The 17,293-nt window shown below is 50.7% G+C and overlaps 1 protein-coding gene across 4 annotated transcripts in view; it reads left to right on the top strand.

Annotated features, from left to right (window-relative positions):
- GTF3C1 (general transcription factor IIIC subunit 1) overlaps nucleotides 1-17,293 on the top strand; it is a 37,822-nt gene that overhangs the window by 790 nt on the left and 19,739 nt on the right. For 2 of the 4 annotated variants that reach the window (XR_014163030.1, XM_081889045.1), the window contains exons 2-20: nucleotides 319-528; nucleotides 1,660-1,833; nucleotides 2,631-2,774; nucleotides 4,489-4,585; nucleotides 4,976-5,099; nucleotides 5,851-6,009; nucleotides 6,344-6,459; nucleotides 6,565-6,907; nucleotides 7,261-7,472; nucleotides 8,938-9,080; nucleotides 9,226-9,379; nucleotides 10,284-10,387; nucleotides 11,123-11,292; nucleotides 11,420-11,668; nucleotides 13,710-13,855; nucleotides 14,223-14,320; nucleotides 15,253-15,349; nucleotides 16,495-16,672; nucleotides 16,872-17,013. Coding sequence is in view for 3 of the 4 variants with exons in the window: in XM_081889045.1 (XP_081745171.1) it covers nucleotides 319-528; nucleotides 1,660-1,833; nucleotides 2,631-2,774; nucleotides 4,489-4,585; nucleotides 4,976-5,099; nucleotides 5,851-6,009; nucleotides 6,344-6,459; nucleotides 6,565-6,907; nucleotides 7,261-7,472; nucleotides 8,938-9,080; nucleotides 9,226-9,379; nucleotides 10,284-10,387; nucleotides 11,123-11,292; nucleotides 11,420-11,668; nucleotides 13,710-13,855; nucleotides 14,223-14,320; nucleotides 15,253-15,349; nucleotides 16,495-16,672; nucleotides 16,872-17,013 (3,060 nt within the window). In the remaining variant the exon portion in view is untranslated. Of the gene's footprint in view, nucleotides 1-318; nucleotides 529-1,659; nucleotides 1,834-2,630; nucleotides 2,775-4,488; nucleotides 4,586-4,975; nucleotides 5,100-5,850; nucleotides 6,014-6,343; nucleotides 6,460-6,564; nucleotides 6,908-7,260; nucleotides 7,473-8,937; nucleotides 9,081-9,225; nucleotides 9,380-10,283; nucleotides 10,388-11,122; nucleotides 11,293-11,419; nucleotides 11,669-13,709; nucleotides 13,856-14,222; nucleotides 14,321-15,252; nucleotides 15,350-16,494; nucleotides 16,673-16,871; nucleotides 17,014-17,293 lie in introns of those variants that run through there. The other 2 variants (XM_081889046.1, XM_081889047.1) reach the window with 2 other exon arrangements.

Here is a 17,293-nt window from a genome sequence, read left to right as displayed (position 1 = left end):
AAAGGACAGCTGGTCATATCAAGGGCCCCATTACCTTCAGGGCCGCATCAAACCTAAATCCGGCCCTGCCATCATGCTTGGGATGTGCTGTGTACAGTTCTGGTCACCTCCCCTCAAAAAGGATATTATAGAAACTTCAGAAAAGAGCAATGAAAATGAGACAAGGACATGATGGAGCGGCTCCCCTACGAGGAAAGGTTTCAACATCTTTGTTTAGAGGAAATGAGGGGAGCTTCTTTAAAACAAAAAACACTTGCTGCAAATCTTGAGCAGACAGGCTGGGGTTGAGAAGAGCTAATTCTCTTCTTCTCATTTTAGGTATGAAGAAATTGATCTTGAAACAGGAATACTGGAGACCAAGAGAGATCCTGTTCCTTTAGATGACATTTATCCTGTGCACATGATTTTGGATCACCCCGAAGGCATTCAGGGTTCGTGCCAGTATTTTAAAGAGAGGCTGGATATTACTGACCTGGTCAGAACAAAAGACCTGCGGCCCATTTGCACGTATACAGAAGCTTATGAGAAGTGAGTAAGCGTTTGCTAGTTTCTTTTGCTCCAGGCTCTCTATTGGTGGGGCAGAGGTCTGCAGAGTGGGCAAGTGGAGCAGGACTGTTGAATTTATTCTGTTGCAGAACTGTCCATGGAGTCAAACGGAGAATTGTATAGCTTTGTCATAAGGTAGAAAGAAAATTGTATTTTCCAGTAAAAGTTTGAGCATACCTGCAACAAGATGAAGGAGTGTGACAATGTCACTATCATTAAGACTTGGTGGATGTGGGTGGGCAGGTGTCATTCTCAATTGACACATCAGTGTGAAAGCTTATTCCTGGAGGACAAAAGAAGGGTGGAGTGCCACATGTCTGCACCTAAATTTAGGCTAGCTAAGTGGAGATGGGAAGAAGGGTGCCTTTGTGGGAATGTGCTAAAACAAGGGCCACCAAATGAGGTGGTTAACCTGTGGCCTTCCAGATGCTGTTGGTCTCCAACACCTGTCAGCCCCAGTCATCATGGTAAGGAATCATCATTCCAGTCCAGCAACATCACAGCAGGGGCACAGGTTAGCCGCCTGTGCTTTGGGCTAATAACCAACAAGCCTGCTCCTTCCAAGTTTATCCTGTTAAAAAAAAGCTGCAAGAGAAGAAACACCTTTGCCCGCCTGTCACTTCTGTGGTTCTGTTACTAACTGCGATACTCATCTTGGGAAGAAGGAAATGTGGGAATCTAGTAATTGTCAGCTTTTCCTCTGCTTGCTTGGAAGTAATTAGTGAAGGTGGAAGTGGAAGTTCCTTCAGCCTCCTGGTACTGAGAGGTGATTGGGTTTGCTGCGTGGTGCTTGCTTAAAGTGGCCCTTGAGCCCACCGGCACTCCAGATTCATGGGAGCTTTGGTCAGCTTTGCAGTGTCTTTTCGGGAATAGGGAGGATCTGGACAAGAAAGCCTATTGTCTGGGTGAGGTCGTGAGTTGAAATGTGCCCACGTTGCTTTGCGTATTCCAGCCCTACGTATGCAGTCTGAGCAGCCACTACTAGACACAAAATGATCCCAAGAGAAGAAATCCTGCATAGCTTGATGGCAATGCTGCTGTGGCACAGAAAGTGGGTGATTCATTGGGGAATGGGAGAAATTACCTTCCTTGCCATCTCTTGCTGCTTTGCAGGTGGGGAGAGAAGCTGGTGATCGTTGCCTCTCAGATGCTGCGCCACAGAACGCTAATAGGGTGGGAAGGGGATCCAGACTTAAAACTCCCCGACTTCTCCTACTGCATTTTGGAGCGCTTGGGGCGTGCCCGATGGCAGGGAGAGCTGCAAAGAGACCTCAGCGCAGCTTTCAAGTAAGTGCCCGGGTTGCGGCCTGTTGCAGTAACTCCAGCTGTGGCGCTTCACTGGCAGAAGTGATAGCATGTGGTCAGACGTTCGCCTCTGGTTTGGAGGACCTTGTCCCGTGGGCTGGCATAAGAGGATAGGATTGCCTTGGTTTGTTTTGCAGCGGTATTCTGGAATGTCTTAAGTTAGGCTAGAGCCTGTTTCTTGTGGAGCTGCTATGATGATAGACAAGCCTCACCCCCAAATCACTGTGGACACGCCACAACCCTGAGCTGTATCCAGAGCCTACCCTTTCAAAACATCACAGGCTTGGCAAATGCTAGCTAATTGCTTGGGGGATGCATTCTTTAGCCCATTTTATCCCAGCTTAAATTTTAAGCAGGCTTAACATAGTGTAAGACACTTGCATGGTTCCCTGGAAGATGCAGGTTCTGGCCCTGTTATTGTTGGTCTACACTCTACAGCAGTGTTTCCCAACCTTGTGCCTCCAGATGTTTTTGGCCTACAACTCCCATCATCCCTGACTAGCAAGACCAGTGGCAAGGGATGATGGGAATTGTAGGCCAAAAACAGCTGGAGGCACAAGGTTGGGAAACACTGCTCTACAGCAAACTCCGGCCCTCCAGATGTTTGGGACTACAATTCCCATCATCCCTAGCTAACCAATGGTCAGGGATGATGGGAATCGTAGTCCCAAACATTTGGAGGGCCAGAGCTTGCCTATGCCTGGTCTACAGCGTCAGCTTTTGTCTCCTTTCACCTTCTGTGGCGTGCTTAATTTTCATAAAATCCTTTCTCATCCTAGGGTGGATTCCGGGAAGCTTCATTACCACCGACGAGTCCTGGACAGAAATGGGCTCATCACCATGCAGTCCCACGTAATCAGGCTGCCAACGGGGGCCCAGCAGCACTCCATCCTCCTGCTCCTGACCCACTTTCATATTGACAGGTGTGTGTTGCAGGGAGGTCAAGGAAGCAGTGCTGGGGGGGGGCGTATCTTAATTGCTTCCTCCTATGCTCTTCCCCTGATCTATATGCACCCCTCCACCTTCACAGGAAAGACAAATCAGTACCTGGCTAATCACAACCTGGGGGAGTGACTTAGGTGGGGGAGGAGGAAATGACTGAAAATCCTTCATTGCTGCTCTCCTGATCAAATTATTCTTTATTTTAAAAGTTTTTAGACTATTTTGGGGACAGAGTGGCCTCCTAAAGCCATTTATAGCCATGTGCAAATAGAAACCCATAAAATCCAACAGCAAAACGGGTTAACCAATTAAAATCCACCCCAATAACATTCAAGCCAGGATACCAGCAGAATATCCCATCTAGTTTTAAATAACAGCATGTGATAACCTAAATCTGACAGTCCCCAGTGTGGCACCAAGACACCCTCAGGCACAGTACCCCAGTCATAGGCCACTTTGCTTGTTTTTGGTATCACCTGGAGAACATTATTCATTGCGGAGGCACAGGAAGGGAAACGTGATATTTTCTCTGAAGCTATTTTGCATTTCCCCCAAAATTGCAAGTGTTCACAGTTCCTGTCAAATAGATTTGACTCTGAAATGCATAGAGCAAAATAAACATCTTCCAGCGAGTACTGGAGCTTGTCTCCTCTCTGACTGGGGCAGTTTTGTTGTAGGCCAGAGGAAGGAGAGAGTCTGGCCTTGGTATCCAATTTAGCTCAGCCCACAGGATGAAGCCTCTTTCATCCTGTGAGGGCAGCAGCAATGGTGACTCTGTCTTCTTCAGGGTGGATTTGATTTAAATCAAATCTATTTAATTCACTAGTCAGTAAGACTTGATTTAAATCTTTTTTTTTTACAGAAAGACTCATTCTTGCTGGTATAATCTTAATCTTAATATTTACAACCAGATAAAGGTTTCATTTTTGGAATAATAAATTTTCAGAGTAGTTTTTACAGCTCTATCAAAAATTACTGATTTGGCTATACTATTAGAAATGCATAGAGAGAGAAATATGAAATTATTGCGTGGTTATATAAGTTAGCTGTTTATATTTGGACAACTTTTCTGCTGTACTTTATTGGGAGGAGAAAAATAATCGTTTCCTTAATAATAATTTAAGCAATTAATTTAACTAAAACAATAACATTATAGCATATGTATCCATGTTTGTTAACTGGTTAAATGGGTTTGTTTGTTTTTTAAAAAACTTAGACTGAGTTTTAGCACAAATGAAAAACGGAAAACAAATCCTTATTTCCCGATGAATAGCCTTTGGACTATAATGTAACTTAAATGGAAAACTATCTTTAGAAAGATTTTTCCTCCAAAAGCATTTTATTTTAAAAATACGATTTAAATCAAAAAAAACCTCCACCCTGCTCTATGCTCTTCCATATGTCAAGGAAGATTTCTGCCCCCAACCTGCACTTCCTCCTGCCTGCCCCCTAGTCTTGCCCACGTCCCACCGGAGCACCACTTACCCATCCGAAAATCCAATATATTTTTTTTAAAAACCATTGATTTTTATCCACCCTGGTCTGCTTCTTCCTAGGGGTGGCCAGAGCTTTCCTTGTGTCACTCACAGCTGGCGCCCCACCCAAGGGGCCGGCATCCTCTGGCTACAGGTGTGAGCCTACGTGTGAGGAGGCATTGGTGTTGTCTGCTTACGGCTGCCTCTCTTGGGGTTTTAGGAGGAGCAAATACGATATCCTCATGGAGAAGCTGTCCACTATGCTGAGCAAGCGACCTGGTCATATGGAGACGCTGGCGAGCATAAGGGAGGAATTGGTGAGCACCTGGCTGTTCTTCCATGCGCTTGAAACCTGGCTGCGTGCATCTGAGCGGGTGGTGCTTGTTTTGCCGGAGTCTTTCTGACGGAGAGGAGCTTCTCAGGTGGTGTTTCTTCCCCAGAGCCACCGGGGCATTTGGGGGTGCCGACCCATGAAGGCCTCATCTGCCCTGCTGTGTTTCGCCTCCAGCGAGAGCCAAGCAGAAATGTGTCTATTCTCTCTGTGGGCCTTTGGAGCAGCCCTTGTTTTCTCTCGCTTCTTGAGCCTCTGAGGAGGGTTGGGGGCTTGGCATGAGGCTTACGGGGGAGAACAAGCTTACCTGCCATTCTGTCCTGAAGTCAGTTGTGGTCAGCCCTAAAACTGATTCTCTCTCATTGCACAACGACAGGGTCTCTGTGAGAAAACATTTAAGCGTCTCTATCAGTATATGCTGAATGCCGGCTTTGGAAAGATTGTGACCGTGCCGTTACAAGACGTTCACCCTGATGGAGGTCCCTTCAAGACCAAGAAGGGTAAGAGGGCACTTCACAGCTTCTGGAAGAGGGTCAGGCTGCCTTGGCACTGCCACCCTTGCGCAGAAGAGTAGCCTTGTAAGTCACTTTGGGAGCTTGGGACAAGATAAAGCGATTAACAAATTTAATTTTTTATTATTATTCCTGCTGTTGTTCTCCTGCTTCCAAGTGAAGAGGGAGGGCCCTGTGAAAGCTCTTGCCCCCACAGTACTTCTCTCTAGATCAGGGACGGGGAACTTTCAACCCTCCAGATATTGCTGGACTCCATCTCCCATCAGCCCCAGCCAGCAGGGCCAATGGATATGGGAGTTGTAGTCCAAGAACAGATGTTTCCTGTCCCTGCTCTGTATGCAGGGGCCTGAACACTCTGTGTTAAAACTGGGGGTGGAATGAGGCCTTTTTTAGGCATGTCACCCCCAGATGCACAATTTCTTGAGATTCTTTTATTTACTGTTTATTTGTTAATTTTATTTATTTGCTTAATTTCTATCTCATCTTTCCTCCCAAAGGAGAAAAACTTGGGGGGAAAAGAAAGGTAATAAGTAAAAGAAAGTAAGATTAGCAAAAGGATACAATTAAAAATAAAATACTTTAAAACAGTTGTGTATCCTGACAGCTGCATCTGCATTTCATGCTAGTTCTATTTGATTTGTTTGTGCTTTGCCTGGAGCTGCCAGTTTTCTGCCTTGCTAAGTCTCCTTTTGTGTTTTGACAAACTGGGGGGGGGGTATGCTTGTTCATTCACTCCCAGGAACTGATGTGATGGTTCGCTGCCTGAAGCTAGTGAAGGAGTTTCGGAAGAAGGTGGAAGATTACCATGACGACGACGACGAAGAAATGATCACCAAAGCCGTGCAGCCTGTGGACATTGTCTACGAGAAGGATATGCTGACTCAAGCGTATGAGCTAAGTAGGTCAATGGCTCAGGCCCCAAACATCTCAGGTGCTGGGGTCAGTAGAGGGGGCATCTTGGCAGTTCCTTCACCCTCGGAAGTTTGGGGGCCCGAGAGAGAGCCTTATCTGCGGTGGCCCCTGATCTGTGGAACTCCCCACAGAAGTGTGCCTGCCACCTTCATTAGACAGCTTTCAGCGAATGCTGAAGGCACACTCTTTACCCTGGCCTTTGACACTTAAGGTGTATGTTTTTAGGATCGGCCTTACCTTTCTGCCCATCTGAACTCTCCTACCATTCAGCATCTTTGGGGGGACCTAGTGTTATGCTTTCCCCTCCTCCCCCTCTGCAGTTGAAAGCTGGGGGACCAAAGGCATTTCTCAAGCTGAACTCCGAGCCGCCATGAATGTGGGGAAGCTGGAAGCCAGAATGCTGTGCCGCCTTTTGGAGAGATACAAAGTGATCAAGGTAACGCTTGTCCCGGCCTCCGCTGCTGGCCTTGCGCACGGCCTCCTTCCCCAGCGTTCAGGAAATGCCAGGTAAAGGCTGAGAACGGTCTTGATCTTTGCTTAGGGATTCATGGAAGACGAAGGCAGACAGCGGACCACCAAATACATCACCTGCACGTTTGCGGAAGAGAGCGACCTCAGCCGGCAGTTTGAGCGGGAGAAGGCCCGGAGCGAGCAGCTGGCCATGGCCAGCGTGTCGGTGGCCCCCGAGGACTCCTTGCCTGGGGAGGAGCAGCTCTCTGCAGCCGAGGAGGAGGAGGAGATGCCTCTGCTCTCTGAATCGGAGAACGAGGAGGAGGCGAGAGAAGGCGGGAAGCCAAGGAGCGCCAGCTCAGCGTCTCTGCTCAGGCTCAGTTTCCGAGGAGGAGGCAGCCCGTGCCAGTCGACGCCAGTGAAAGGCACAAGGGGTGAGCTTTGGCCAAGAGGGCCACTTCCTTCCTCAGTGTCTGTCTGTCTGCTTGCAGCCTTAAGAACAGCAAAGTGGTTTGTGATGCTGCAGAAATTGCATGACTCTGGAACAGAGTTTTTGATAAGGTCTGAGTGCTGAGATCTTTATCTGTACAAAGGGGGCAGGTGGGTGGGCTCCCCTCACAACCAGTTGTGCTTAATTAGGGGGGTTAGGATTGCTCAAGATTGCCAGAAATCCATGATCCCTGTAAGCATCTGATGCATTGCCTGTGATGCAGCAAAGCTTGCAACAGTTGCTTGCTTGTGTTGCTGACCAGCTATGTATTTCCTCTCTGTCTTTTCTTAAAACCAGCCAAGAAATTGCTAGCTCCAAGGACCCTGGGGAGGAAGCTGTCTCCGTTGCGCCCTTCTGAATACCCAGAAGAGCTTCCTGGACACACGGCAAATGATGATTCCGCCTTGGACACACTAAAGCAGGAAAGTGGCCTCTCAAATTGTGCCCATTTTATAGATCATGCTGATGGTATGGCTCTGGTTGAGGAAGTGAAGCTGGAGACTCCCAAAGTAAGAGGCCTTAAAGCCTGAACATTTGCTGTTAGTGCGCATGTGAGCTGGGACGGGGGGGGGGGCAGAGTCACTGGAGGGGGGGTCACCTCCCTTGCCAAGCCTGCTATGGGCAGCTTGGACATGCCTCGGAGGGCCACTTTTGCGGTGGGTTGGCTAATGGAGGAGCCAACGTCAGGCAGTTCAGTCTCAGGGAGTGAGAGGGGATGTTCCTGGGGGCTTTTGAGCTGGCATTTCCACAACACAGTGGGCATCAGAAGGTAGCACAGCAATGCATTTATAAAAGGGGAAACCAGTGAAATTTATAAAAGTAGCACTGGAGGATCAAGAAGATAATTAAAAGAGGTGTGGGGAAAGGAGACAAAAGGGGCGGGTGGTTCGCAGGCTATGAAGGACTTGCTCACAAATTTATTGACAGCTGCACGAATTATGATTCCAGCTAGGAAGTGGAAGGGGCAAGCAGATTCCAAAAGTGGAAGAAGGGTATAAAGAGGTGTGGGATGCAGCTGTTAAAGATAAATTAGCATGTGCCATTAAGGTAAGATGGGGAATATATCCTCAAATATTAATCTGAGGAGTCATGCATGGTGTTTGTAGAATTTGTACCGTTGAAATGGAAAGGGGTCAAAACACTGCAAGAGGTGCTGAAATTTTGGGAAGTTACAATGGAATGGTCTCGGGGGTGGGGTGCAAATTTTTATTCTTATTTCTTTATGATTATTACTTTGTCAAAATAAATAAAAGACAAAAGAGAAGGTGGCAGTGCTTCTGCGCTGGTCCAGGAAGTGTATCAATCTGTCCTGAACCTCTACTTCAGCAGCAGGGCACATGTTTCACATGCCAAAGGTTCCAGCCACAAAGAGCCGGGAGTGCATCGCAGGCCTTGCACACCACGTCTCACCTGGGCATTGAAACCTGTCTCATACCCAGGGGGCACTTAACTCCTAGGGCCCCAACACACTCTCAGTCTGGGTGCACTGAAAGTCTCATGCATGGTCAAGAACCTGTGCACTTCTTCCCAAACTCACCAACTTCAGTCCAGCCCCAAAGCCACAGTCCCAAAGGGTGGATTCCCTTTGGGGTTGATGCCACAGGCTTAGCCCACTAGCAAGTCTGCTTTTAGGGCTGCTGGGACTGCCAATCGGCCAAGCAGCTGCTGAGCCCCAGCTGTAACAATCAAACTTGGCGGCTCTTGCTTCAGCCTCTACAAGTTCCACCCAGTTTCAGCTACAGGGGACCCACAACTTACACTTTCGCGATTGCAGCTTTGTGCAGGTACCTGGACGATAACCTTGATGTAGGTTGCTGTGTGTGGAAAGGAAGTGGGTGTGCAGAGGAGGGTGGGGTGGCGGCCGGTTTGTCCAACTCCGCCTTTCTCTCTCACTGCCGAGTGTGGCGTAATGAGCGTCTGGGTAGCAGGATTTCACCTGGCCTCCATAAACTCTGGTTTTCTGCCCCGTGCCAGAAAAGCTGTGACGTCAAGAAGAAAGAGAAGGGCTGGCGAGCCTCGGGTGTGGAGCGCTCCCACGAGACCTACCGCCTGCTGAAGCGCCGCAACCTCATCATAGAGGCCGTGCGCAACCTCCGCTTGATTGAAAGCTTGTTTGCGTAAGTCGGGGGATTGGAAGCGAGCACCAGCTTTTCCCCCTCGCCTGCTGGGCAGCCTGCTGCCTGCTCCGCCAGGGCACATTCCACAGGGAGTGAGTTGGCCTTGAACGCAACAATAAATAAGTGCGTGTATGCCTTGTTGCAGCCTTCAGAAGATGATAATGGACCAGGAGAAGCAGGAAGGGGTTTCCACCAGGTGCTGCAAGAAGTCCATTGTCCGCCTAGTGCAGAAGCTCTCCCAGGAAGGCCTCCTGCGCCTCTTCCGCACCACAGTCATCCAGGATGGCATCAGCAGAAAGGTACACCACCTGCCAAGGCTCCCCCTGGCATGTTAGCGTTGCCCATCCAGGTGATCTTGGAGGTGCAAATCTTTTCCAGCTAGTGAATTTGGGGAAGGGTGACGGAGATGGGTTGAATTTCAGTGGTTCCCAACCTGTGGGTCCCCAGATGTTGTTGAACTACAACTCCCATCACCCCTAGGTAGCAAGGCCAGAGCTCAGACATGATGGGAGTTGTAATCTAACAACATCTGGGGACCCACAGGTTGAGAATCGCTGTGTCCTAAAGGGTCTCAAGTTACCCAGCGATAAGAAAGATGTTCTGTGTTCCGTGAAGTGGGACTATTGTCCTTTGTTCTTTTGCTCTTTGCTGTCTGATGCTAGAGAGAGAAGGAGCCATGTTGCATGTGTTTTTATATGTAAATAAAGTAGTTTAGCCAAAACGCTGAGTTGCTGAAGTCTGTCACGTGCATGATGTGCAAACTCTGTGGATCCTTAAGTGTACCGGTGTCTGTAGGCATCGGTCGCTGTGATGTTCGGGCTGAAGAAAGCTTTTGAAACTCCCAAACGACCGACCAGGAGGGAGGGAACATGCCAGTCAGGCATGTGTTTCTGCCAGGGTCTTGCTCGAGTCTGAACTCCTGACAGCCTCCTCTCTGAAGACTCGGCCCACGGCTTCTCCATCTTTGCTCTCAGTCCTGGCATTGCCACCTGCCAGCGCCTCCCACCCAGAGTGGCCGTTCCTCCTAAGTGGCCTTGGGCTGGAGCTCAGAAGGCTGCCTGGGGCCTTGGGCAGAAGCAAGGTGTCTGCCAAGGAGCTTCACAGACAGGAAGGGGAAAGGGCTGCCCTCAGCGCTGTGCCTCTTTTGCTCGGCCTCTCCTCACCAAGCCTTCTTCTGTGTCTCTCTCTGCCTCTGCTTGGCAGGTGGAGTTTGTAGTCGACCCCTCGGTGAATCCCAGCGACCCACTGGTGAAGAGCGCAATTGAGCAAGTTCGCTTCCGAATCTCCAACTCAAGCACTGTGAACAGGTAGGTGGCGGGAGGGAAAGAGGGTGGCAGGGGCTGCCAGCATGAGCTGGGCAGGCTCTGACTGGCATGACTTCCAAGCAACAGGAGGGCGTTCAGAACTGGGCAGCTCCCTCCCTCCCTCCACCCCCTGGTGATTTGGGCTGGTGGACTGAGATCTCTTATTTATTTTATATGTAATGTACGAACTGCTGTGTCATAGAAGTACATTGCAGTGGTTCACAACAATATAAAATCATAAAACCATGCAGTAAAATCATAAAAAGTTGAAATCAAAAGAATTAAAAACAAACAGCAGTAGACCATTGGTGCGTGTGTGTTCTCTTAATGGCCTGCCTAGGCCTGGGGGGACAGAAAAGTGGAACAGAAGGTGCCCACTGAATCTAGTGGCAGGGTGTTCCACAGGACTGGGCTAATGACACGAAAGGCTTGGTTTCTCTTCCCTCTGGCACCCATTCCCATGACACTTATCTAGGGGAGGTGCTTTCCTCCTGCCTACTTCCTGGTGGGGGGAGCCCCAACTTGTGGGGTTTCTGAAACGCTTTCCAGTCCTCTACAGACACCAGTTGTCCCGCTTGTGGCTCAAGGAACCAGCAGGAGGCAGATGGCAGCAGAAGAGCCATGTTCCTGGCTAGTTGTTCAGTGAATATTGTGGTGTTTCTGGGGACTGAGCACTGGAGCCTGCTTTGCAGTTTCCTAGCACTGGTGCCTAGCTTCACTTTCCCTTCATAACTGCAGGATTAAAGTCCCACAGACGCCAACGTCTCAGGAGAGTCTGGACGAAGGAAGTCAGGAGTCTGGACTTGGGGCTGCCCTGAGGGAGATGGAGGGCTGCTTCTCTCCTTGCAAAGCGGAGGCGGCTGGCAGAAAGGCGCGCGCTGCCAAGTTAAGCTACCACCCAGTCACAGGTAAAGGCCTTTCTTGCTTCTGCTGTTTCCGGCTTCCTGAATGGGGGGGGGGTGTTTCTGTGTAAGGAGTGGTGGGCAGTAGCTCCTGCCTGTGTCTCTCCAACGCAAACCCTCTGCTTCTCTTCAGTGCCAGGCCTTGGGCGCTCCCTGGGCTTCCTCCCCAAAATGCCTCGCTTAAAGGTGGCCCACCTCTTCCTCTGGTACTTGGTTTATGGGCATCCTCTCAGCGCCCAGCAGAGGAGATGGAGCTGCAGCCAGGAGGCAGCGGACGGCCTGCAAGGCCTTGACTCCAGCCTGCCTGGCGGGACGGAAGAGAAGGAGCCGAGAGCAGCAGCCGGGAGCCAGGAAGGCTGTGAGGCGCTTGAGGACCAGGCAGGTGAGGAATCGGGAGCAAGCAGGGAGTCCAGAGGACGGCTCGATGCTTGGTCTGAAAGCATTTCTCCATCGGTTCATGTCTGAAAGTATTTTGAATAAAAGCAATGAAACTGTATAATAAAAAGAGAGTGTAAATCAGGGGTCAGCAAACTTTTTCAGGAGGGGGCCGATCCACTGTCCCTCAGACTTTGTGGGCGGTCGGACCCACCACCTCCCGAAAGCACACACCCACCCACACCCCCGCCTATGCCACTCATGCCGCAGCCACTGACGCTGCCTCGTCTTCGGCAGCGTCGGCGTCCTCTCTCTTGGCAGGGCACAGAGCCCATGCCAGTGGCCTGGGCGGTGGAGGCAGCCTCTGCGCTGCTCCCGCTTCATTCCTGCTCGGCCGCCTCAGAGGGAAGGAAGGGGCGGCACCCAGAGGTATCCGTGGCTTTTGATCCTGCAGCCAATCAGAAGGTGTGCTGCTTTGCAGAAGTTATTCTTCGCCTGGCAAGGCCTCTGCGCGGGCTGAATTAAAGAGCCCGGTGAGCCGTATCCGCCCCGTGGGCCTTCGTTTGACGACCTCTGGTGTAAATACTCCTAACAGCATGCTACAAACAGGAGCTCAGCAATCAGTCGGGGGAAGCCTGGGCAAAAAGGTTCCTGTTTACGGGATGCCTGAAGCAGCTAACAGGGCAAAGGGATGGGCATCATTTCCACAGCACAGGGGGAATGGCGGGAAGGGCCCGTTTTGGGGTCACTGCCCTGCGGTGCCCAGGAGGGGGCAGGACCACCAGGAGAACAGTCCCAGGGCATCTAAGGGCTCTGCAGGGGCAGCAAAGGGCTTTCGCAGTGCTTGTCACTGCTGTGTGCTTCCTTGGGAAGATGCATGCATGAGGGGCTGGATGTTGTGTGCATGCTCCTGGGAAGCATCCTCTGAGTTCCTGACTGCTGGGTTTGGCTCAGCAGGGGAGGCCTCCAGGTGATGCAGCAGCAGCAGCAGCAGCAACAACAACACTGTGGACTCTGGGCAGCCCCAGTGCCTCGGTTGGGATCAGCGGCAGGGAGCCACCTGTGACCTCTGCCCAGCTGTGGAACCAGCCTGGGTTGTGAGATCTAGAGGGGCGGGGGAAGGATTCAGGAAGCCCTCGTGGAGCTTGCTGTCTTCTTTTTCCGCCTCTTCCCTCTAGCACCAACCACATGTCAGAGGATTCCACCCCCACCCCACCCCTTAACTAAACAAGGGCCCTTCTCAGCTAGTGTCACCTAGGAGCTGGAGGAAATTCTGACATTCCTGTGTCACTGTAGCACACAGTGCAAAATAAATGAGACGTGACCCGAGTATATGCATTTCAGCATGAATGGTGGGGAACACAAGTTGTTCATGAGCATAAGAACAACCCCGTGGTCCATTTCTTTCCCCATCCTGTCTGCACAGGGGCCACGTTGTAAAGTTAGAGGGAGAAAAGCTTTTCTCTGTCCACTTTCTTCACACTTTGCATAACTTTATACCATATTTTTCCGTGTATAACACGCCCCTATGTATAAGACGCCCCCTATTTTGGGGGACAAATTTTAGAAAATGGGGAGAGATGGCCCAAAGTTGCTGAGCTTTTTGGGGGGAGGATTGCCCAAGGTTCTTGAGCTTTTTTCACACACCTAATTGCAGCGGCAGCAGCCAATCAACAGGAGACCTTGTCACAGCAACCAATCACCCACCCAGTTACCTCCCCCCCCATGCACTATCCCTGTATAAGACGACCCCTGTTTAAAAAAAATATTTTAAAGAAACCTCATACACGGAAAAGTACAGTACATCTTTATTGTTCCTTCCTCATCTTTCCTCCTGGGGGAGTCACTCCACCCCTTTCATCTTTTTGGTGGCTCTTTTCCAATTTCCCCCCAGCTCTGCAGTATCCTCCTTCAGGTGAGGCGCCCAGAGCTCCCCACAGTATTCCACACCAGAGATCCATGTGTGGGTGTGAATCTTCCTTGACCCCCCGTGAAAGGAGATGGGTCTCTTGCTGCTGTGAGAACCATTTTCTCTCTTCCCCTTGCAGTGTACGTGGACGACGCCTCGTGGAAGCGGCATGTCCCTCCTCTCCCGCTCCACCGGGAGTTTGGCCATGGGTGGGCTCTCGTCAGCGACATCCTCCTCTGCCTGCCACTCTCCATCTTTACCCAGATAGTGCAAGTCAGCTACAAGGTGCTGGGCTTCAGGGATTTCTCTCGGCCGAAAGGCAGCCGCCCCTCGGGGCTTCTGCTCCCAAGTTCCCGTCAGTTCTGCTGTGGCTACAAGTTGCCGCCCGATCCCTTGGAGGGGTGGCAGTTAAATCCTTTGGTGGTGGGGCAAAAGCTGCTTGCCGCACCCAGGGGCACCCCTAACCAAGGCCACGGGCGGAGGTCCTGGGCAGCCTCCTTGGGGGGCCTTTTCAGCTTCCCTGCTGCTGCTGCTGCCTCAGCCTTCCTTGCAGTTGTTCTGTTTCTTAACAAAATATCCCTGGGCTTCGCTTAGGAAAAGCAGAAAGTTAGCCAGACTTAATTTACATTGAAATTTAATTCATAATTTTTAGGTAGATAACCTGGAAGATTATTTAAATGATCCCCTGAAGAAACACACGTTGATCCGATGCCTTCCAAGGTCGATCCGCCAGAAGCTCCTTTACAAGAGGTAAGCATCTTCAGCAGGGGTAGATTTGGGCAAAGGGTGCGATTTCAGAGTAGCGGAGAATACCAAACTTTTCAAAGGTCCAGCTCCACGAGCTCGGAATCCAAACCTGGGCAATATTAGGGCAGTGTGAATCATTCTCTGAAAAGGTAGAATGATCGTGTGAGTTTATAAGAGCTGTCCATGTCAAACCAACACCACTCTCATCCTCTGCATAAGGTAACATTTATGAATGCAACTGAGAGCAGGGAGAAAACTATTAAGAAAGAGGTGCAGTAAGATGAAGGGTTCAGAAAGGATCAGGGAGTCAAAGGCACAAATATCAGGCATTGTGAAAGAACATCTCACTTTGTGTCTGATGTAAAACATTCAGCAAGTGATGTTGGTCCTGCCTCTTTCTCTTCTCCTCTTCTGCCCCCCCCCCCACATAGGGCTTCGTGATCACAGAGTTCAAGTCAGTAGCATAAAAAACCTCAGCTTGCAATATAGTTTGTTCACTAAACAGCCATCCAGCGTTGGGCCAAAGCCTTCCTTAGAGAAAGGAGAGGGAACAGATTCACTGCTTTAGCCCCTATTGACCCAGACATCATCTTGTGGGCAGGGGGATGTCTCTGACTTTCAGAGGTTGCCTTGGTGGTCTGCTTGAAGCAGCTCTGAACTAAAACTGGTGCCCTGTAGACACTCCCCGCCCCGCTCCTTGGGCCCAGGCCAGAATGACTTGAACTGGGACCCGGGGAGGGCTATAAATATTCCACAGGACGGTTCAAGCTGTTTGAATGTGGGATATGTCAGAGAATTTTGCATACTGGAAATCCTGCCCGGTCTTTCTCTTCTCTTTTTTGCGGGAGGAGAGGGAAGGTGACTGGTGGAGTGCCTGGAAGCTAACTGACAGAAATAAGTGGATGAGTCTCAAGTCCTTAATCTCTTTGCTACAGGAGATACATCTTCTCAGTAGTGGAAAGCCTTCAGCGGCTGTGTTACATGGGGCTGGTTCAGTTTGGACCCACAGAGAAATTTCAAGAAAAAGATCAGGTAAGTTACTGCTACGTATCTACAGCTCTGCCACTTGATGGTCAAAGCAGCTTACTTTTTTTTAAAACAAAACAATACCTACAGGAGTAATGAGGGAAACTTCCCCTGTCCCCAGTGGGGAAGGAGACCCCCAGGTGTGGGTTCTCCCTGCCTCCTGTCCCTCCAGACTTGCAGGGTCACCAGATGTACCTGGACAGGTAGAAGAGGCTCCAGCCCCGTCCCTCCCCTGCATTGGCCAGTTCACAGGAGCTGTGCTCGCCTCCCTGTGTTTCTCATCTAGTCTTCTGTTAAACATTTGTCCTTCTTGTTGAGTAACAAGAGAAACCCTTTCCAGAAGCAAAGTGTTCTAGTCTGCAGCAGCAAAGACGGAAGCACTCTAAAGAGTGACCTGTTTTGTGGACTGGAGTCTGCTTTGCCCTGTGTTACCCTCTCAACCTGGGTGGAGAGGGAGAAAAATGCCAACCCTTGATGCCAGATAGGAATGAATTGCAAGGAATGCAGTCTGTGGCCGCTTAGAGGTTTGCAAAAGAAGCAGAGTGCCTATTTGCAACAGCAGCATTTGACGGCGGCCAAAGTGCCCTAACATTGCTAAGCAGTTAACACCTCAAGGAGGCAGAACAGCCTATAAAAGTAATCACGGCATGTGAATATCCCAGTGTCCTCCTCTAGTGCAGACTTTGCGACAATCGATTTGCCACTTTTGGAAAAGGGAAGTGGTTGCAAAGCTGTGATACCCATCTTGAGCCAAGCTGCGCCTCTCTGGGTCCAAGCAGTTGCTGGGCAGGCCGTTCTTGTCCCCATCTGTCTCCAGAGCTGGGATTGTTCCTTCCCAAAACACTGGTTTGCAGCTGGAATGGCCTTGAGCGGCTGCATCATATTGCTGGCCGAACAACTGAGCCTGGCCCAGGGTGGCCCACCCCAGCAACTCTCTTCACAGGACGGCTTCACGAGGCTTGTGAAGATGCCCCTGCTTCTTCGGCAGTGTTTTTGTGTGTGTGTCAAAGGATGCCTCCGGAAGGAGAGCACTTGGCTGCTATCCAAACACGCAAGGAAGGGGTACCCTAGCTTTGACTTAACTCCCTAAATCCCCCAAGTCCGTCCTTGCTCGGTTGCTTTGCCCCTGAGCTTTTGTGGGTGTCTTGCAGGTCTTTGTCTACCTGAAGAAGAATGCTGTGATTGTGGACACCACTGTCTGTGAGCCCCACTACAACCTGGCTCAGAGCAGCCGCCCCTTTGACAGGCGCTTGTACGTTCTGAACACTCTGCAAGACGTGGAGAACTTCTGGTTTGATCTGCAGTGCGTCTGCCTCAATACGCCACTAGGTAGAGAGCCAGACTCACTAGCCACTGCCTTCCTTCGCTGATGGCCCTTTCCTGACTCCTCTCATTCCACCCTCTCCTGCCATATCCTGCAGCTCTCAGCTCCTAGCCTCTGGCCACCTGCCTCTGCATTCTCTGGCCCATGGCAGGGTTGCTGCTGCTGCTGCTGTTGCTGACCAGCTCCTCCTCTTCTTCCTTTCAGGAATTGTCCGCCACCCCCGTGCCAGGAGGGGCGGAGCACAAGCCAGCGAGGCTGGCACCACTCTGGACGTGGCACTGGAGCAAGAGTCGGCAGCCCATAGGCACAACCTTGAGCGCAAGTGCGCCATGCTGGAATACACCACGTACGTCTCCTTTCCTCTGTGGTTGCTTGCTAGGAATGGGGCGTGTTGCAGAATTGGGGTGTTGCTTTGGCAGGGCAGAATGCACCCAGGTGTGGAGGGTGACTCCCATCCGCCAGCGGAGGCAGGGCTGGTAAAGGGCTCCAGCAGGGAGGAAAAGAGGAGGCCCCCCCCCCAGGCTTTCTCCAGGTCTTAGCTGATCAGATCTGAGATGCAGGGGCTTAAATGCTCCTTGGTTGCACTGAAATGGAAATCTATGTGTCCTAGAAGAGGTGCACCGTTG

Source organism: Podarcis melisellensis, assembly GCF_964234715.1.
Source record: "Podarcis melisellensis genome assembly, chromosome: 14".
Taxonomy (NCBI): Eukaryota; Metazoa; Chordata; class Lepidosauria; order Squamata; family Lacertidae; genus Podarcis; species Podarcis melisellensis.
Note: the sequence above shows the minus strand (reverse complement) of the source record. Positions and strands in the feature narration are given on the sequence as shown.